This window comes from Belonocnema kinseyi, chromosome 1 (genome assembly GCF_010883055.1).
Source record: "Belonocnema kinseyi isolate 2016_QV_RU_SX_M_011 chromosome 1, B_treatae_v1, whole genome shotgun sequence".
Lineage (NCBI taxonomy): Eukaryota > Metazoa > Arthropoda > Insecta > Hymenoptera > Cynipidae > Belonocnema > Belonocnema kinseyi.
In genome coordinates, this window is record NC_046657.1 from 18,258,272 (window position 1) to 18,281,289 (window position 23,018).

General features: G+C 23.3%; 1 protein-coding gene across 2 annotated transcripts in view; it reads left to right on the plus strand.

Annotated features, from left to right (window-relative positions):
* The window catches only part of LOC117166819 (histone-lysine N-methyltransferase NSD2-like), a 59,713-nt gene that overhangs the window by 1,229 nt on the left and 35,466 nt on the right, over positions 1-23,018 (plus strand). For both annotated transcript variants that reach the window (XM_033355149.1, XM_033362459.1), the window contains exons 2-4: positions 6,784-7,534; positions 12,251-12,651; positions 18,616-19,507. In XM_033355149.1, coding sequence (XP_033211040.1) covers positions 6,784-7,534; positions 12,251-12,651; positions 18,616-19,507 — 2,044 coding nt within the window. The remainder of the gene's footprint in view (positions 1-6,783; positions 7,535-12,250; positions 12,652-18,615; positions 19,508-23,018) is intronic.

The following is a 23,018-nucleotide window of genomic DNA, read 5'->3' on the forward strand; positions in this document are numbered from 1 at the left end:
TATCTTGGAACAAAATTCTTGATGTTTTTTAAATTATACTAAATTTAAAATTACTAGAGGTGTTTATTCTCTCTAATGAAAATAATAGATGAAAATTTTCAGATTAAAGTTTTTCATTCAAATTTGGATAACTAAAGAATAAATCAATACGTAAGTTTACAAATTTCCTTTCAGATCTCGGAAACTTCATAATGGACAATTGTAAGCAATTTTTTTGATTTAGCGAATATTGTGGACAAAAATTCTTTGCGTTAAAAAAAAAAGAAAGATAACTTTTTTTTAAACCTGAAATCTCCATGATCAAAAGGTCACAAAATTTGACCAAATTTTTTGATTTAGAACAAACTTTAGAACGAAAAAAAAAACTACCAGATGTTTTTATTCTGACAAACAGAAAATAAAAGTCGAATATATTCAGATTAATAATATTTGTATTTCGAAAAATTGGCAATGTAGAAATAAAACAATATTTATGTTCACAATTTTGCGTTCAGAACTCCGAATGTCTCAAATAAAATAAAAAATGTGAGCAATTTTTTTTATTTAAAAAATATTTTAGAAAACAATCTTTTTGTAAAAAAAAAAATACAAAATTTAATATTACGAGAGGTTTTCTAAAATTTAAATAAAATCTAATATGATAAACATTTCACAAAATTGATACAAATAAGATGAGAAACATCAGAAATAAATAAGTACGTAAGTTTATGAATATACTTTAACAGAGTGTTCACTCACCTTGAAAGCCTGGACATTTTTTTTTTAACTGAAGATTTATTTGGTCTATTTTTGGTTTGAAATTTATATTTCTAATTAAAAATTCAAGTGTTTTTATGAAAATTAATGTATTTTATTGAAACTTCGTTAATAATCAACTATTTCGTTAAAAATTGATCCCATTTAGTTAAAAATTCATGTAAATTGTTTAAAAAGTCGTATTTTTGTATTGAAATTTAATCTTCTTGTTTGAAAATTTACCTTTCCGCTTGAAAATTAAATGATTCTACTTAAAAAATCATCATTTTAGTTGAGAATGTATGATTTTGGTAGAAACTTAAACTCTTTTGTTAAAAACTTATCTTTTTTGTCCAGGATTGAAGCCCAGAAAAATTGAAGTATTTTGTTTAAAATTTTTTTATTTTTGTTCACAATTGTTTAAATTAAGAATATAATTTTTCCATTGGTTGAAAATTTATCTTCTCTAGTTGAACATTTTCTTATTTCATTTAAAATTTAACTGTTTCTGTTGAAGATTCACCACATTAATTGAAAATTTATCTATTTTGTTGAATTTAAAAAAAAAATTAAACTACTTGTTTGGAAGTTAAACTTCTTTGTTAAAAGTTGATCTTTTTGGTTGAAAATTTAACTACGCCATTTACAAATTTTTTTAGTTGAAAGTTCAGCTCTTTGTTTGAAAATTAAACTATTTTGTTGAAAAATATACTTTGTTGAAATTTCTAATTTTCTTTTTTTTTATAAATTAAAGGATTCATGAGTTTAATAGAAAATTCATCAGTTTGGTTGAAAATGACTTTTTTAACTGAAAATTTAACTTCCATTTTTGGGTAAAAATTGATCTTTTTTTTAGATAAAAATTTAACTATTTGCTTGAAAAATTGCCATTTTTTGTAGAGAATTAATTTTTCTTTTGACAATTCATATTCTTGGTTGAAAATTAAAATACCTAATTGAAAATGTAACTAACTATTTAGATTGAATATTGCGTTATTTTAGCTGGAAAATAATTATTTTTTGTTAAAAATTCATCCATTTCAGTTAAATATTCATAATTTTAGTTAAAATTTTGTGATTTTGGTTCAATATTAAATTACTTTTTTGTAATTTAAATTCTTCTGTTGAAAAATTGTAATCTTTGGTAGAAAATTAAACTCTTTCCAGGGTGGCCAAATTGTTATCTTTAAAAAATGTTTAATTTATACGTGAAATTGTTAAATATTAACGTATAAATAGCAATTAAACACTTATTTTTTCCAAACAAAATTTGAGTAATTTCAAGAGATATTTCGTAGTTTTGAAAAGATTCCAAATTAATTAAAAACTTGAAATGTCTTCAAGTAATTGAAAAGAAGTGTTTTTACATTTTTGTTTAGAACTTCTAAATACTTTTTAAGATTAACCTAATTTTTCCTACAACTTTTGGAGAATCCTGCGAATTAAAAAAAGATCCTTAAAATCTTCGAGATTCTATTTTAATCATTTTGGAAATCTCTTAAAATCTTTTTAAATTTTCTGTTCCAATAATAAAAAATCATCTTCAATTTTTCTAGGAATTTTAAGACAATGTTTTTATTCTTTTTAAGCCTTTCACAATTCTTAAAAAGTTTCTAAATTTTTTGGTTGTAATCTGCATTTTATTTTAAATTCGATACGAATAGACCAATTTTTTCGGTTCACAAACTTCGTGTAAATTATTTAAAATCATTTCAAGCTCTAAATTTAATTTTGATATTTTTAAAACTTCTAATATCTCTTAAAATTACTCAAATTTTTTCTACAAATAACAAGTTTTCCTATGATTATTTATAAATTCAAGTTTTAAGGATTTTTTTTTGTAATTTGCAGGATTTTCTGAAAGCTATAGGAACATTTAATTAATTTACAAATATATTTAAACGTTTCGAAAAAATTGTTAAGTGAACCATTTTTTTTTCATTTGTCTAGCTTAAAATTACTTTAAAAAATATAATTTTGAAATTTTTTACAGTTCATTGCTCGATTCTTTAATTTAGAGTATTTATTATTATTAATTTAGAGTATTTATATTTTTGGAATTTAATCTGAGTTTTTCAACTCTATAATTTATAAAAATTATAAATTTTGCAGTTTATCTGCATTTAATTGGAACAATGTCGATTAAAACGGCCACTCTGCTTTCGTTAAAAATGTATTTTCGTGGTTGAAAATTCAACATTCCAGTTAAAGAATGATCATTTCAGTTGAATATTCATTCATCTTGTTTTCTTTGAAATTAAATTATTCCTGTAAAAAAGTTCATAATTTTAGTTGAAAATTAATTTTTTGTTAAAAATTAATCTTTCCCTGATTAAAATTCAACTATTTTGTTGGATATTCATGTCTTTTGTTGAAAAATTGTAATTTTTGGTAGTAAAAAATAAATTTTCTTGGTTGAAAATTAAAAAACTCAACTGAAAATCTAACAAACTATTTTTGTTGAATATTTAGTTATTTTAGTTGAAAATTAATCCTTTTTCTTAAAAAATCATCTATTTCAGTTAAATATTCATAATTTTAGTTAAAGTTTTGTGGTTTTAGTTGAAAATAAAATTGTTGGAAATTAAAACTCTTTCGTTACAAATTTATTTTCGTGGTTGAAAATTCAACTTTTCCAGCTAAAAACTGATCATTTTAGTTGAAAATCCATTTTTTATTGAAAATTAATCTTTTCATAATCAAACTTCAACTATTTCTTTGGAAATTCATGCCTTCTGTTGGAAAATTGTAATTTTTTGTTGAAAATTAATTTTCTTGTTTAAAAATTCATCTTTTTGGTTGAAAATTCAACTATTCCAGTTAAAGACTCATCATTTTAGTTGAAAATTATTACTTTTCAACTGAAAATGTAACAATTCATATTTAATATTGCGTTATTTTAGATGAAAAATAATTATTTTTTATAAAAATTCAACTTTTATAGTTAAAGAATGATCATCTCTTTTGAATATTTATCTTGTTTGGTTGAAAATTCAATTATACCTGTTAAGGATTCATAATTTTAGTTGAAAATCGTTGGAAATTCATGTCTTTTGTTGGAAAATTGTCATTTGTGGTAGATAATTAATTTTCTTGTTTAAAAATTCATCTTTTTGGTTGAAAATTCAACTATTCCAGTTAAAGAATGATCAATTCAGTTGAAAATTAATTTTTCGTTGAAAATTAATTTTTCGTTGAAAATTAATCCTTTTCTAACCAAAATTCAACTATTGCGTTGGAAATTCATGTCTTCTGTTGAAAAATTGTAATTATCTTGTTTGAAAATTAATCTTTTTGGTTGAAAATTCAACTATTCCAATTGAAGAATCATTATTTTAGTTAAATAATCATCTTGTTTTGTTTAAAATTTAATTAATCCTGTTAAATATTCATAATTTTAGTTTAAAATCCATTTTTGTTGAAAATTCATCTTTTTGGTTGAAAATTCAACTATTCCAGTTAAAGTCTCATAATTTTAGTTGAAAATTATTATCTTTCAACTGAAAATGCAACTAAATATTCATATTTAATTTTGCCTTATTTCAGATGAAAAATAATTATTTTTGACGAAATTCATCTTTTTGGTAGAAACTTCAACTATTTCAGTTAAAAACTCGTGATTTTAGTTGAATATTCATCTTAATTTCTTTAAAATTCAATTATTATTGTTGAAAAATTCATAATTTTAGTAGAAAATTCATTTTTTTGTTGAAAATTAATCTTTTTCTAACCAAAATTCAACTATTTCGTTAAAAATTCGTGTCTTTTATAGAAAAATTGTAACTTTTAGTAGTAAAAAATGAATTTTCTTGGTTGAAAATTAAAATACTCAACTGAAAATGTAATAAACTATTTATATTGAATATTGCGTTATTTTAGCTGAAAAATAATGATTTTTGTTAAAAATTCCTCTATTTCAGTTAAAGATGCATAATTTTAGTTAAAATTTTGTGGTTTTGGTTGAATATAAAATTATTTTGTTGAAATTTAAATTCGTCTGTTGAAAAATTGTAATTTTTGTTGTAAAATTAAACTCTTTCGTTAAAAATGTATTTTCGTGTTTGAAAATTCAACTTTTATAGTTAAAAAAATGATCATTTCAGTTGAATATTTTTCTTGTTTGGTTTAAAATTCAATTACTTCTGTTAAGGATTCATAATTGTAATTGAAAATCGTTGGAAATTCATGTCTTTTGTTGGAAAATTGTCATTTGTGGTAGGTAATTAATTTTCTTGTTTGAAAATTAATCTTTTTGGTTGAAAATTCAACTATTCCAGTTAAAGAATGATCAATTCAGTTGAATATTCATCTTTTTTTCTTTAAAATTCAATTATTCCTGTTAGAAAATTCAAATTTTAGTTGAAAATTCATTTTTCGTTGAAAATTAATCTTTTTCTAACCAAAATTCAACTATTTCGTTGGAAATTCGTGTCTTTTGTAAAAAATGGTAAATTTTGGGTAGTAAATTAATTTTTTTGGTTGAAAATTAAAATACTCAAATAAAAATGTAACTAACTATTTATATTGGATATTGCATTATTTTAGCTGAAAACTAATTATTTTTTTTGTTCAAAATTCCTCTATTTCAGTTAAAGATTCATAATTTTAGTTAAAAATGTATGGTTTTGGTTGAATATTAAATTACTTTCTTGAAATTTAAATTATTCTGTTGAAAAATGGTAATTTTTGGTATAAAATTAAACTCTTTCGTTAAAAATGTATTTTCGTGGTTGAAAATTCAACTATTCCAGTTACAAATTCACAATTTTAGTTGAAAATTCAGCTCTTTGTTTGGAAGTTCAACTTTTTTGTTGAAAAATCGTTTATTCTTTTTTAATTTAAGAGTTTAATTATTCCATTCTTGGTTGAAAATTTATCTTCTTTAGTTGAAAATTTATATTCTTTAGTTGAAAATTCCTTTATTTGATTTATCATTTAAATATTCCTTTTGAGGATTTATTATATTAGTTAAAAATACATGATTTCGGTTGAAAATTTAACTGCTTTTTTGAAATTTCTAATTTTTTTTAAAAATTAAATTATTCCAGTTAAGGATTCATGATTTTAATAGAATATTCATCAGTTTGGTTAAAAATTAAATTTTTAACTGAAAATTTAACTATTTCATATTGCGTTATTTTAGTTGAAAAATAATTATATTTGTAGAAAATTCACCTTTTTGGTTGAAAATTCAACAATTCCAATTAAAGACTCATCATTTTACTTGAAAATTATTAATTTTTAACTGAAAATGTAACTAACTATTCATATTTAATATTGCGTTATTTTAGTTGAAAAATAATTATTTTTGATGATTTTGTTTAAAATTCAGTTATTCTTGTTAAGGATTCATAATTTTAGTTGAAAATCGTTGGAAATTCATGTCTTGTTAAAAAATTGTCTTTTGTGATCATTAATTTTCTTGTTTGAAAATTCATCTTTTTGGTTGAAGATCCAACTATTCCAGTTAAAGACTCATGATTTTAGTTAAATATAAATCTCGTTTTAATTATAATTTAATTATTCCTGTCAAGGATACATAATTTTAGTTGAAAATCAATTTTTTGGTCAAAATTAATTTTCTCGTTTGAAAATTCATTACTTTGTTTAAAAATTCAAGTGTTTCATTGAAAATTCATTTATTTTTGTTGGAAAATAATTTTTTAAACAAGCAATGCAATATTTGTACCTATAAAGTTAGAAATGAAAAAAAGTTATTTAATTTTACATATATTAACAGTAATATTTCCACACACTTCGGTATTTACAAATGCTGAAAAAACATGATTTATAATAAAATCGCGAAATTGTATACATCTACTGGAAAAATTTTGAGATACCTGGAAAATTCCAAAATCAATATATCTTATTAATCTTTTGAATCAGCGAATATTGTAGAATATTTTTTTGCGTTTGGAGAAAATTATACAATTAAAAATTACCAGTGGTTTTTATTTGGATAAACTAAATTTAAATAAAAGTAATTGTTTTCAGTTGACAATTATATCATTTATAAATCCATCAATGTGTAAAAAAATTGTCTTGCAGAGCTCAAAATCTCCGAAAGCTTCAAAATCACCGAAAATCACAAAATCTCCGAAAATCACAAAATCTCCGAAACCTCTGCCTAAAAAATCACAAAAAGTTCCCAAAACACCCAAGACGCCAAAGACTCCAATAAATAATGAAGCCACAACTCCGAATCGACTTTCGTCAACTAGAAGAGAAATCGAAATCGAGAAGGAAAAAGAAGAGAAAAAGGAAGTAGTAACATCCCCTTTGAAAAAACTTAAATTAAATAGCGAAGCAACACCCGTCGAAGTAACTAAAAAGGAAAATAAATTAAAGTCTCCGACTAAAAAAATGAAATTAAACGGAGAAGCAACACCCCTCGAAGAAACTAAAAAGGATAGTAAAGTGAAGTCTCTGACTAAAAAAATTAAATTAAATGGAGAAGCAACGCCTGTCAATGAAACTAGAAAGGATAACAATAAAGTAAAGTCTCCCGCTAAAAAAATCAAATTAAATGGAGAAGCAACACCTGTTGTTAATGAAATTAGGAAGGAACCAATTACTAGAAGTTCGTCTCCCTCGAAAAAAATTAAATTAAATGGAAAACTACCCGTGGAAGAAACCAAGAAGGAAGCTGAACATCCTCCAGAGAAACTCGGAATTGAATGGAAACATGGTCTCAAATATTCCCTTGGACAACTTGCTTGGGCCCGCGTTGGAAATTTTCCCTACTGGCCTTGTGTGGTTACACTTGAGCCCGAATCGATGCTTTTCTCGAAAAGTCAAGGTAAGTTTCATTTTACGGTTACTAAAGAGTTAATTTTACTTTATACACACTTTACACTTTTTCCTCTATTCCCTGTTTTTCAAGAACCTTACCCATTTTTCGGGGTTTTTGGTTAATTACGAACTGTATTAAAATATAAGAAATTTAATTTAAAAAAAAAAAAACAACAACTGAAAATTCACTTTTGATCGCAGTAAAATTCAAGTTTTTATCACATATTTAAATATTTTTATTTATTTTTATTTTTTATTAGGTTGCGGATTCATTTACTTGATTTAGATTTTAACTACTTGGTTAAAAGATAAACTGACTTGTCAAGAAATAAATTTTTTTATTGAAGATCCATAATTTTAATTGAAAAATCATCTCTAGTTGAAATTGTAACTACTTTGCTGAAAATTTATATTGTTAACTATTCCAGTTCAAAATTTTTAGTTCTATTTTTAGTTGAACATTTATTTTATCCCTATTTTTGCAGTTTTTATTTTTGTCTCTAATGAGTCGAAAATTAATTTATTTTGGAAATCTATTTTTTAATTGTAAATCTTTTTTATGCTTTTTTAGCATACACACTTTTTTCGTAAGAAAATAGATTTCTGTTGGATGACCAATTAAAAATTTATCTTCTTTTTTTTTTAAAAAGAAATCTCAACTATTTGGCTCAAAATTGATATTTTTTACTTAAAAGTTTAACTGTTTGTTTGAAAATGTATACACCTTGTGGAAAATTCGTCTTTTTTGATAGAAAATTAATTTTTATCTTTGAAAATTTTTCTTTTCCGTTAAAAATTGAAGTATTCCAGTTAAATATTTATCATTTTAATTGAAAATGCATTTTTTAGGTTGAAAATAATATTTAACTTGGTTAAAAGTTGAAATGTTTTATTAAAAATTGTAAATTTTTTTTTGAAGATTTATAGTTTTAATCAGAAATTCATTTTTTGGGGGGGGGTTGAAAAATAAGCTATTTAAATGAAAAGTTAGTTTTTCTTTGAATGAAAAGGAAGATTTTCCCAAAAATTTAATTATATTTGTTGAAATTTGTTTTCAACTGAAAGTCGAACAATTATACCAGTTAAATGTCCATAATATTAATTAAAAAATCCTTTCTTTGGTTGAATATTTATTTATTTTTTCGCCCTAAATTCGCTCATTCAATTTTTGATTAAAAAATGATTTTTTCCCTTGAAAATTTATCTTTTTGGTAAAAAGTTCAATTATTTCATATAGATATTAAATATTTATATTAAATGTTAAATATTAAATATTAAGATGAAATATTATTCTTGCAGATTTTTTTTTTATCAAAAACATAATTTATTGCTTCCTTGTGGGAAATAGGTATTTTTTAAATAGAAAATTAATCTTTATCGTTTAAAATTCCTCTTTTTTATAAAAATTTCAACTATTTATATAATAATTTTAGTTGAAATTTCTTCTTTTCGGTTCAATATTGAAGTATTCCAGTTAAATATTTATCATTTAAATTGAAAATGAATTTTTTGGGTTGAAAATAAAATTTCTTGGTTAAAAATTTAAATGTTTTGTTACAAATTATTAACTTTTTTTTTAAGATTCCTAATTTTAATCAGAAATTCATTTTTTTTTATTGAAAAGTGAGTTATTTAAATGAAAAGGAATATCTTCTCGAAAATTTATCTATTTTGTTGAAATTTTTTTTCAACCGAAAATATAACTTATACCAGTTAAATGTTCCATAATATTAATTAAAAACACTTTTTTTTTGTTGAATATTAATTTTTTTCACACCATATTCAATCATTCAATTTTTGGTTAAAAAATGATTTTTTTCCTTGAAAATTGGTCTTTTTTGGTAGAAAAGATGATCTTTTTGATTGAAAATTCATTTTTTTGGTAAAAAGTTCAATTATCTCATATAAATATTAAATGATCAAGTTAATAATTGATATTTTTCATTTAAAAATTAATTTATTGCTTTGAAAATTTATCTAATTTGTGGAAAATTCGTCTTTTTGCAGAAAATTAATTTTTATAATTAAAAATGTACCTATTCCAGTTGAAGATTCATCATTTTAGTTGAAAATTCTTCTTTGGTTAAAAATTGAAGTATTCAAGTTCAATATTTATCATTTATATTGAAAATGCATTTTTTAGGCTGAGAATAAAATTTCTTGGTTAAACGTTGAAATGTTCTGTTAAAAAATATTTTTTTTTTTAAGATTCATAATTTTAATCCGAAATTAATTTTTTGGAGTTGAAAAATGAGCTATTTAAATGAAAAGTTATTTTTCCTTTGGATAAAAAGGAATATTTTCCCGAAAATCTTAACTATTTTTGTTGAAAATGCATCTTTGGTAAAAAGTTCAATTATTTTATATAAATATTTCACATTAAATATTAAATAATTATATTAATATTAAATATTATTCTTGAAAATTGATATTTTTTATTTAAAAATTAATTTATTGATTTGAAAATTTATGTAATTTGTGGAAAATTCGTTTTTTTGTAGAAAATTAATTTTTATGGTTAAATTCATCAATTTGGTTGAAAGTTAATTTCTCCATGTAAGTATTGAACTGTTGCCTTTTTGGTCGCCTTTTTGGTTTGCCTTCTTTGGTCGAACATTCATTATTTGACTAAAGATTTAATTATTCAATTTTTGGTTGAAAAATGATATTTTTGAATTGAAAATTCATCTTTTTGGCTATACATTTATTTTTGTAAACTTAAAACTTAATTATTTCAGTTTTCGTTGACAATTTATTCATTTTTTTTAGTGGAAAACTTATCTGTTTGCTCAAAAATTTATCAGTTAAAAATTAATTTTTTTAAAGAAATATGTAACAATCCTAACTTATTTTGAACATTTTTTTTTTTTAGTTCAAAGTTTAACTATTTGAATATTCTTCTTCTTTAATTAAAAATTCAACTGTTTCGTTAAAAAAACATGTATTTTTCTGTAGAAAATTAATATTTTGTTTGAAAATTAATCTTTTTGTTTCAAAATTCAAGTATTCCAGTGAAATATTGAACATTTTAGTTGAAAACTCATATTTTTGGTTAAAGTTTAACTGTTCTAGTTGAAGATTCATAATTTTATTTTATTGGATAAAAGTGCATCAGTTCTGTGGAAAATTAATTTGTTTGCTGAAAATTAATCATTTTTGTTTAAAAATTGAATTTTTGTTTTTAAAATTGTTGGTTATAAAATTCTTACCTTTTTTTTTTGTATAAATTTAATCTTTTTTTATTAAAATATAACCTGTGGCACTTTTTTGTTGGGAATTTATCTTTTTAGGTTAAAAATTCAACTATTTTGTTAAAAATGTAAAGTCGAAAATTGAACCTTTTTAGGTTTGGATCGCTAATTAATCTTTATGAGTAAAAAATCATTTTTCTTGGTTAAAAGTTCATCTTTCTTGGTTTTTTTTTTCTATCTTTTTGGCTTGAAAATTCCACTTTCTTGTTCAAAATATTCGTACTTATCGCTTGAAAATTTAACTATTTGCTTAAAAGTTTAACTGTTTGGTTGAAAATTCGTTTTTTCTTTCTTTTTGGTTTGAAAACTCATTTATTTTGGTAAATATTTCATCTTTTTTCGTAAAATGAAAATTAGATTTTTTTATAGAAAATTAATTAAAAATTGAAATGCTTGTTTGACGTTGTACTACTTTGCTAACAAATTAATTATTTTAAGATTCAACTATTTGGTTGAAAATTTAATTATTTTGTGAAAAATTAGTTTCTTTTTATATTTAAAATTAATTCTTCATCGGAAAATTTAACTATTCTATTTTTGGTTGACAATTTTTTGTTATAAATGAAAAGTTTGTTTATTTTATGATTTACTTCTGGTTGAAAATTCAAGTATAAAAAATAGCTTCCTTTTTTTTTGGTATAAAATGATTTAAAATACAACTATTTGATTGAAAATTCATCTATATTGAAAATTCGTTTTTTCTTTGGCTGAAAACGAAATTTTTACTGAGAATAAACTATTCAATTGTAGGTTGAAAAATTATATTTTTATTTGAAAATTTAGTCGTCTTTTTTGACTTAAATTGATATGTTTGAGAAATTATCTATTTTGTTGGAGATTTGTATTTTTTGTTAAAAATTCATTTTTCTTGGTTGAAAATAATCTTTTTTGCTGAAAATTCAATTTTGCTGATTGAAAATTAGATAGTCCTCTAAAAAATTCGACAATTTGATTTAAAATTCATAATTATTGTTAAAAATGTAACTACTTAATTAGTTGGTTGAAAGTTCAACTACTTTGTTAAAAATTAATTAATTAATTTATCTTATCTTTTCGAGTTAGAAAGTCAACTGTTTCGTTAAAAATATAAGTGTTTGGTTAATAATTAATTTTGTTGTTGAAAATTCAACTATTTATCCAAAAAACATCTTTCTTGTTTAAAAATTACATTTTTTATTAAAAAATTATCTTTTCGAATTAAAAAGCCTACTTTTTTCCAAAAAATTCGTTTCTTTCGTTGAAAATTCTTCTCTTCTTGTAGAAATTTCACCTTTTTTTTTTTGTTTGAAAATTGAACTGTTTTGTGAAAAATGCAATTTACAAACATTAATTTTATTTACAAGAATTCATTCCCCTATTTTCGTGAGAAATCGCCCTATTTCCCCGCGTTCGAGGGCATATTGACCTGTGTGAAGTCTGTTAATGTTGAAAAAAAAAAAATTAAATTAAAAAAATGTCCATTTTCTTTTTAGTTCGTGGACATGTCTTCATGAATTTGATCCATGTTCAGTATTTCGGAGACAACGAACGGCACAGTTGGGTCTCAGAATTTAATATCCTGCCCTTTAGTGGTGCCGACGACTTTGAGAAACGCGCTTCCAAGTTTTTGGAATTAGTTCGCGTCGGCCGCAGGAAATGCGACACAAAATGCAAAAATGCATTTATAGTTTCTGGAACCCATCGTGCCAAATGGGAAATTGCGGTCTCGGAAGCAACGGAAATTTTTGGAATAAGCAACGAGGACAGAGCGTCTATGTTTGCGCCAGCACCTTCGATTTTGAAGAACAAAACAACTCCAAGTTCCTCGAAAAAGAAGAAACGAAAACTCTCTGGAGGCTCTGACATTGAAGTTCCGGCGAAGAGATTCAAGAATGTGAGTTTTTTTTTAAAGATATTTTTCTATTATTTATTTATTATTTAAGAAATTCTACTTAATGGAACTGATAATTTGAAATTTGAATAGTGGCGAATTGACCGAGAAATCGGGAATTTAATTTTAAAACCAGGGAATTTAATTCTGATCGTAGAAAAAATAAAGTTATTATTTTCATTATTTTGGTCAATTTAGAAAAGTGATTCGGAAACCAGGGTCGACGCTGGACCGGAAAACCGGGAAATGATAGTGAATTTATTCTTTTGACCGGGAATTTTACAAAATTTTTTAATAAAATTTTGGTCTAATTTTGATTTCAACCGTTTTTTAAAATAATTTATCAAATTGTGATTTTTTGAATTATATCATTCAGTTTAGAATTCTTAATTCGAGAATCTTTTACTTTTAAAAAATTTCCATTAAAAAATTTTAAAACCATATATTTTAATTTAAAGAATTTTAAAATGCAGTTTCAAAGGTTTAAGAAAATAAAAAAATAGAAGTTTTTGAAATCGAAGATAAAAAAACAGGGTGGGCGCCGGACCGGGAAATCGGGAATTCGACAAATTTTCAGAAGAAAAATCTGACCAAGTTCGATTTGAATAGTTTTAAAAATAATTAAAATGCAGTTTTGCGGATTTAAAAAATAAAAAGTTTAAAGCATTTGAAGTTGAAACTTTTCGATGAAAAACAGTTTTATTTTCTAAACTGTAAATATAAATAAATAAATTATTTTTAAAATGGGTCTGATAAGAATTGAAATTAATATATCATTTATTCCGATAATTTTATTTTTAAATAAAAATTTTCATGATTTATCAATCATATATTTTCTATTCAGAGTTTCAGGTATTGCTTTATATTATTCTTTATATTACATTTAATCAATAAATTTATTAATATATTATTTCTATTAATTTGTTTAGCTATTAAAAATGTAAGCGTGCGTTTTACTATTTTCAACTTAAAAATAAATCCATAATAATATAGACATAATTAAAGGTTTTTATTAAATTAAAAATATTGTGAGTAATTTAAATGAAGTACGTTAACATTTATTTCAAAACTTCTAAATATATTAAAAAATTAATCGAAATTGAAACTCCTGCATTGTCAAAGTGAAAAATCATTTTCAATTTGTCTGAGAATCTTAAAAAAAAAATTTATTCTTTTGTGGTCTTTCACAATTCTTAAAAAAATTCTAAATTTTTTGTTTGAAATCTGCAAAAATCTAAATTTTATTTTAAATTTGGCTGCTATTTATAAATTCAAATTTAATTTTTTTTTAATTTGCAGGATTTTCTTAAAGTTATAGAAATATTTGAATTCATTTTGAAATATATTTAAAAGTTCCCAAAAAAATTCAAAAATTATTTAGAATTCGGAAAAATTACAAACCGCTTCTAGGTTTTTCAAGATTTTGAAATAAAATTTTAAAGCTTTTCAGGGATGCCTAGACTATTTAAAATTAAAACAATTTAAGGATTATTAAGATTAAAAAATTCTTTTTTAATTTTTAATGTGTAGTTTAAAATTACTTAAAATAATATAATTTTGAAAATTTTTAAAGTTCATTGCTTGATTCTTTAATTTAATTCTTTAATTTTCTTTTAATTCTTTAATTTTTAATTTACTTGCATTTTATTTAACATTCTTTAATTGAAAAGTGTTAATACCTTTAATTTGGAACGTGTAATTTTTTTTGCATTTAAACACACATTTTTTTATTGAAAACTTGTAAACTTCAATTTTAAAAGTTTGAAATTCAAGGGTTCTACTTTGAATACTTTAATTTGTTGTTTATTACTTTATATGAAAAAATGTTTAGAATATAGTTTGATTTTTTAAATTTCATTGGCCGTGAAAAATGTTTGCGAACCGGGAAATGACCGGGAATTTTTTTCTTCGACTAAAACGGCCATCTTGAGAAACAATCATTTTATCAATTTAAAAAAAAAATGGATCAGGGAATTTGAGAAAATAATTATCCTTTTTTATTCTAGGACGGAGTTTCTGTACAGAAATATAATTTCAATAAACAGGGAATTTTTTTACATGGAATGAGATTTTTTTAAACAATTATTATTCTTCTAAATTTGAGATAAAGAAAGAACTTTAAGCAATTTTTCAAGTAGAAGTAGTATTTAAGAGAAGAAATATTTCTAAATTATAATAGACATTTTTTTTACAGTTTCGTTGCGAATTCATATTTTTTTAGTTAAAATTCAACTACTTGATTAAAAGTTAAACTCCGTTGTTAAAGATTTATTTTTGTCGGATCAAGATTCATACTTTTAAGTTGAAATTAATTTCTTTTTGGTGGAAAATTCATCTTTATAGTTGAAAATTTATCTTTTTGGCATACAATTAAATTTATTTCATTTTAAGATTGATCATTTAAGTTGAAAATTCATCAGTTTCGTTGAAAATTAATTTTGTTAACTGAAAATTTAAATGTTCTAATTTTAGTTAAAAATTGATATTTTCTAGTTCAACATTTAACAATTTGTATGAAAATTGGTCTTTTTTAATTCAGATTTAAACTACCGCATTAAAAATACACGTATTTTGATTTAAAAAATCGATTTTTTTTATAGAAAATTATCTTTTTCCTTGAAAGTTAATCTTCTTATTTATAAATTCTTCTTTTCGGTTAAAAGTGCAATTATTCCAGTTAAATATTAATCATTTTAGTTGGAAATTCATCCTTTGGGTTAAAATAAAATTATTTAGGTTGAACTCTTTTGTTCAAAATTAATTTTTTTATTGAAGATTCATCGTTTTAATTAGAATTTTATTTCTTTCCTTGAAAAGTGAACAGTGTGATTCCAAAATTGTTTAATCTTTGGACGTTTTTTTGGTTGAAAATGATTTTTTTCTTACTTCTCTTTTTCCGAACATTCATTTTTTGACTGAAAATGTTATTATTCAATTTTTTGTTGAGAAATTATCTCTTTTTTTTATTTGAAAATTCGTCTTTTTTGTTTGAACATTGATTTTTTTAACTTAAAACTTAATTATTACAGTTTTGGTTGACAATTTATCTTTTTTTAGTAAAAACTAATTTTATTGATGAAAATTTTTCTACCTCAGTTGAAGATTCATCATTTTAATTAAAAATTAATTTCTTTAGTTGAAAAATTTGTTTGTTTTTTTTTTTTACAGAAATTGATCTTTTTGTTTGAAAATTAATTTTTTTGGTAAAAAAAATCATCATTTCCAGTTAAAACTTCCTCTTTTTGGTTTCAAATTCAACTGTTGCAGTTGAATATTTACAATTTTAATTAAAAAATCATCACTTTGTTTGAAAATGTAACTATTTTTTAACCAAAAATTTAACTATCCGATTGAAAATTTGTCTTCTTAATTTAAAATTCAACTATTTCGTTAAAAATTGTTAAAAATTGTTTTTTTTTCTCGTTAGAAAGAGAATTTTCTTGGTTAAAAATTGGACTATTTTGTTGAAAGTTCGTTTTCTTGGTTAAAAATTAATTTTATTTAACTGAAAGTTTTACACTACAGTTGAAAATTTAATTAGTTTGTTGAACATCTTTTTATAAATATTTTTTAACTGAAAGTTTAACTAGTCTATATAAATATTTCATCATTTTAGTTGGAAATTTGTATCTTTATCTGAAAATTAGTTTTTTTTTTTTTACTAAAGCTTTATCTTTTTAGGTAAAAATTCATGTACTTTTCTGAAAACTCGTCGTTTTTCATAACGAATTATTATTCTTGGTTAAACACTCAACAGTTCTATAGAATTTTTGTTTTGTTTTGAGAAAGAAAAATCGTTGTTAGTTGAACATGGAACTGTCTTTTATTAAAAAATTTTATCTTTCTAGGTTTTAATTAAAAATATTAGATTTTTCGTTGATTCGTTCCAGATTAATCATTTTAATTGAAAATTGATCTTTTTAGTTGTAAATAATTTTTTTTAAACTGAAAATGTAACAACTCCAGTCGAATATTTCATCATTGTAATTGAAAATTCATCTTTTTGATTAAAAATTAATTTAGAAGACTAAAAGTTTAACTAATCAATGGAAAATCAATTTTCTTATTAAAAATTTTTTTTTTTTTGCTTGAAAATTCAGCAGTTTGGTTGATATTTTTTTTCTCTGGATTAAACAATAATTATTAGCTGAAAATTCGTCCTTTTTGATAGTATTCAACTGTTTTTTATATAAAATTTAATTCTTTTTGGTTTTAATATCAACCATTACATTTTTCTTCGATAATTCATCTTTTTTTGCTTAAATATTCAACTGTAAAGTTCGAAATTTATACTTTTTTTTTCGTTGCTGAAGATTCGTCATTTTAATTAAAATTTTATCTTGTTGGTTGAAGATTTAACTGTTCTGTTAAGAATTAATTTTTTTGGTTGAAAATTATTTTTTTTTTCAACTGAAAGTGATTTTTTTTTTTTTTAAATTGGTCCTCTTTCATGGAAAATTAAACATTCACCTTCTTTGGTTGTATTCACCTGTATATTTAATTGAAAATTAAAATCTCTATTCGTAGGAAGTTAATTTTCTTGTTTCAAACTTCATTTTTTAAATAGAAAATTCAACTATTTAAGTTAAGGATTCATCATTTTAGTTGAAAATTCATTACTTTGAATGAAAATTTAACTAGGATTTTGTTGAAAATCCTTTTTTCATTTTCGGTTGAAAATTTTTTTTGTAACTAAAAATTTAACTATTCTATTTTCAGTGGAAAACTGATATATTTTCGTTGAAAATGCAACTATTTGTTTTAAAAATTTATGTATTTTGTTGAATATTCAAATTTTTGGTAGAAAATTTATCTTTTTGGTTGAAAAATCAATTATCTAATTAAAAATTCATATGCATTTTTTCAATGTGATTTTTTGAATATAATATTGTTTTTGAAGTTTTACTCATTTTTCTAAAGAAAATAATTTTTCTGTTAAATATTCATAATTTTAGTTGAAAATTCATCTCTTTTGATTGAAAATTCCTTTGTTACTTTTGGTTTGGAAATTGATCTTTTTTAGTGGAAAATTTTTGCCTTTTTTATTGAAAAATTCATAATTTTTTGGGAAATTCATTTCTATGTTTGAAAAGTGGATTATCTGGTTGAATATTTCTTGTTTTTTTTATTTTATTAAAAGTTAATTTTGTTTTTCTGAAAATTTAACTTTCATTTTTTTATTTATTTTAATTTTAAATTCAACTGTTTACGTTAAGAATTCATCATTTTAATTGAAAATTCATCACTTTAATTGAAAATTTTACTAGAATTTTGTTGAAAATTTGTTTTTATTTTTGGTTGAAAATGTAACTGTTCCATTTTTAGTGGAAGACTGATCTATTTTCGTTGAAAATGCAACTATTTGTTTAAAAAATACATGTATTTTGTTGAATATTCAATATTTTGTTGGAAAATTGTTAATTTTTTGGGCAATTCATTTCTGTGTTTGAAAATTGGATTACCTTCTTGAATATTTCATTTTGTTTGTTTGCAATGTTAATATTAAATATTTAATGTATTTAATATATGTGGGGATAATCCGCTGAATCTGTGTTTGCGTGAATAACAAAAAATATAAAAAAAACTTCGGGTGCGAATTCGCACTAGTGTACCATTTGAGGATTAAAATTCATATTTTTGTGTGGAAATTTGATCCTTTTAGGTTAAAATATCAACTGTTACGTTTTTCGTTGAGAATTTAAAGTTTTGACTTGAAAAGTCGATTCTTTTCTATAAAAAAAGGCTTTTTTGTTTACAAATTTAACTATTTAGTTGAAAGTGTGACTGTTTTTGATTGAAATTTAATCCTTTTTTTCATTTTATCATTTCTTTGATCGAAGGGAAGTTATCTATCTGGTTAAAATAAATAAAGGCTACCCTGTTAAAATGATCTATCTGGTAGACACTCTAATGTTAAATAAATTCCTTATTGAGAAAAAGTACCGAATTGAAAAATTTTAATTCTAGGCAGTACCAGGCAAATTACAAGGCACAAAAGACGATCCGAAATTGCGGAAAAGCCACTCGAAATCCCGTAAGAGCAAGGACTCGAAAAGTAATTTGAACCCAAGTAAAAAAAATTCGAAAATGAATAAAAGCACCGGCGACTTGAGCAAATTGAATGAGAGGGTGGGCAAATTGAACGGGAAATTTAGCAAGAGTACCGGTAATTTGAGCAAACTTTTTGAGCGAACGAGAATCAATGGTAAGTTGGGCAAGGATTCGGAAAAGTCGCACAAAGTGAACGGGAAATTGCACAAGTCGTTGAGAACGTGTAAAGTCGAGATTTATGATAGTCTCGCTCAAACTCCGCCAACGCCGCCCTCGAGTCTTCTCAGCAATTCTTGGGACGAGGAGCGAAAGAATTCAACTTTCGATATTTTAATGGCACTCCATCAGCCTGGAATCGAGGACGAAATAAAGAAGGAGAGATGGTCGGACTCGTTGCAGGAGAATGGAGAAGATTTTAGCAGTCGTTCAATCTGCTCGGACCTGGATGACGACTCCTCGGAGGACTTTGAGCCAAGAAATTTGCGAAAATTCGGGAAGAAGGGAAAGAGCAAAAGTCTGGCGAAGGAGGGGGGATCAAGTGGAAAAGTGAAAATTGGATCGAGGCCGTTGAATTTGTTCAAGGGAATTAAGCAGGAGAGGGTTTGTCAGATTTGTGAACAGACTGGGAAACTTGTCAGGTGTAAGGGACCCTGTTTCTCTTACTATCATTTGTCGTGTGTGAAACCTGGCGAGAGTCCGGACAACAGTGAAGTCGAGGACAACAATTTGGAGGACGAGCTCTTCCAGGATTTGAAGGAAATCAGGACCAAGATTGCGGAGAACGAGAGCTTCAGTGAAAAACCGGAAGGTGAGTGATTTTTTTAAAATTATTATTTGAGGTGCTTTATTATTAATTTATAACTTCTTTTTTTTTTTTTTTTGTTAGTCATGAGTTGATATTTGATTGGAATGAATGAGAGCAAAAAGAGAACAAAAATCAGAGAATTTTTGTAAGAAGTAACTGTTAAAAAATAATAAGAATTGCCAAACAGTCACTTTTTCAAATGAAAAGCAAGGTCAAACGGGTAAATGACTGGGAATTTTACAAATTTGTAGGGGGAAAAAAAAACTTCCAACTTTGATTTTAACCGTTTTTAAAAATATATAATTAGTTTAATTGTAATGTTTTTCAATTATTATATAATTGACGAACCTCACAGACTGGACCCTATGTTCCCTATAGTACATTATGCCAGGGAATTTTTAATTGATTTCTATAATTGTAAGGGATTTCAACGATTTTATGATATTTTTAATGTTTAAAAATATTTCAAGAGTTTTTAATGTGAAATGTTTTACTGACTTTTAAAAGATTCCAAGGAATTTTTTTTTATTAATTTTTATTAATTCGCAGGATCGATAAGGTTTTAAGATATTATAAAAGATTTTATAAGATTTCCGAGGATTTTAATGGTCGTAAGGGATTTTAAAGATCATATTTTTCCCGATTTCAGGAAAATCATCATACAGTTTCACGGGATTTTATAATATTTTATAAATGAGGAATTTTTTTACGATTTCAAAGTATTAGAAATATTGTAGGGAATCTTATAAGTTTCCAAGGAATTTTTGGTTGATTTCAATAATTTCAGGGTGGCCGCTGGACCCGGAAACCGGGAAATGACAGTGAATTTTCTTTTACCGGGAATTTTACAAATTTATAGAAGAAAAATCCGTCCACATTCGATTTTAACAGTTTTTAAATAATTATTGGAATTGCTATGTTTTTCAATTATGCTATTATTTATCTTATAATGCGTAATTCAACATTTTTTGACTCTAAAAATTTTCCATTTAAAATTTTTATTTCTAAGCTTACATTTTTAATTAAAAGAATTTTTAAATGCTTTCTTAAAGATTTAAACAAATAAAAAATAAAAGCCTTTGATGTTTAAAATTTTGGAGAAAAAAAATTTTTATTTAATATATAAATCATTTTTTTTTTAAATTTATCTGTACTTTAAGTAATAAAAAGTGAACAAAAACGATTTGACAAAACGATTTTAGACCAGTTCAAAATTTAAGAATTTTCAGATTTTAACGTAAACGGTTTCAATTTGAAATTCTTAGTTATTAAACAAATGTGAACGTGTGACTGAAAGTTTATAAACTATTTTCAACTTAAAAATAACTTCATAATAATATATTCTTAATTAAAGGATTTTATTAAATTTAAAATATTGTTTCACTCTAAAATATTCCATTTTTAACCCATTCAATTTGAAATTGGTAATTAAAAAAAAATTAATTATTGAATATTTAGCAATATTTGAATTTTTATTTAAAACAAGTAAATTAAAACCAAATATTTAAAATTAAAGAATTTTGAACTGAATTGTTTGACATAGAAAGCCTGGAATCTTTAAAATTCGAAGAGCCTTTAAACTTTGAACGATAGAATTTTAATTCTTGTATTTGAAAAATGCTTAATTGGTAAGTGAAATTTTGATGTATAATTTACAAATGAATATTGGTCGAAAAAATGTTAGTAATTTTAAGAGATATTTAGAAGTTTTAAAAAGATAAAAAATTATCATGCAAAATTTAGAAAGTTTTCTTAAAATTTTCAAGAATATTTTTTGAAAATTTTGTTTAAATATTTGAAAAACTTTTTAAATATTCTCTTAAAATAATTTTTCAACATGAAAAGTTATTTTTAATTTTCCTAGGAATCTTAAGAAATTTTTTTTATTCTTTTGAAGCCCTTTACAATTCTTGAAAAGAATCTGATTTTTGGGTTTAAAATCTGCGAAAATCTACATTTTGTTTTATATTAATTTCAAGTTTTAAATTAAGTTTGAATCTTTTCAAAACTTCTACATATCTCTTAAAATTACTCAAATTTCGCCTACAAATAATACATTTTAAATTATTATTTATGCATCCAAATTGTAAAGAAATTTTCTAAAATTTGCAGGATTTTCTGAAAATTGTAGAAAAAATTCAAATCATTTTTATAGATATTTAGAAATTCTGAAAAAATTTCCATAATCATTTTAAATTAGAAACAACTTCTAGATTTCTCAAGATTTTGAAATAAAATGTTAAATCTTTCCAAGCATGTTTAAACAATTTAAAAAGAAAATAATTTAATTTCTAATTTAAGAAGTGTTCAGTTAAAATTGTTTCATTTTTTCAATATTTGATGTTTCTAGCTTAAAATTCTTTAAAGTTATATAATTTTGAAAATTTTAAAGTTCATTGATTGATTTTTTAATTTAGAGCATTGAAAATGATAACGTGGATTTATATTTTTCATATTGCCCGTGAAAAATGTTTGCGAACCGGGAATTTATTTCGTCGATTAAAACTGCCACCCTGAAAAATGTAACTATTTTTATTGGAAATTGATATTTTTTATTGAAAATTGATATTTTCTAGTTAAAAATTAATATATTTTGTTAAAATTTTGTCATTTATGATTGAACATTTTCTTCGTGGTTAAAAATTCATCCTCTTGAATTAAAAATGCAACTCTCTGGGTCTGAGTTAATCCAGTTTGTTTGGGTATTCAACAATTTTCAAGAAAATTAAACTATCCGGTTAAAAGTTAACTTCTTTGTTCAAAATTTTACTATTTTTATGAAAATTCAATCGTTTTGTAGATAATTTGGCTTTTTAGAAAATTAATCTTTCAGGTTAAAAAATCAAATTTTGGGTTGAACTCTTTTGTTGATTTTTAGTTGAAAATTGATATTTTTTAAAATTACAAATTGATCGTTTCTAGTTGAAAATACATATATTTTGCTAAAAATCTGTTGTTGTTTTTTTTTATCGAAAATTTTCTTCTCGGTTAAAAATTCATTCTCTTGGATTAAAAATGCAAATGTTTGAATCATTGTTAATCCAAGAAAATTAAACTGTCCGCTTGAAAACTTAAAATTTCTTAAAATTATATAATTTTGAAAGTTGTAAAGTTCATTGATTGATTTTTGAATTTAGAGCATTGAAAATGATAACGTGGATTTATATTTTTTTTATATTGAAAAATGTTAGTGCCTTCAAATTAATACGCCCAAATTATTGAGCATTTTAAGAACACAATTTTTAATTAAAAACTTTTAAATGTAAATTTTTAAATTTCAAAATTTCAGGAAATATCACTATAGAATTTTACGAGATTTTATAATATTTTCGAGGATTTCAAAAAATTATTCACGAAGAGCGCCGATTTGGTAGGATTTCAAAGATTTGAAGAGATTTTAAATTAGTTTTTGGAATTCATCCTGGATTCTAATTTATCAGATTCTTCTAAATTCCTTTGAATATTAAAAAAAAAAGTGATTTAATTGATCCTGAGGATTACTTGATAAAATGAT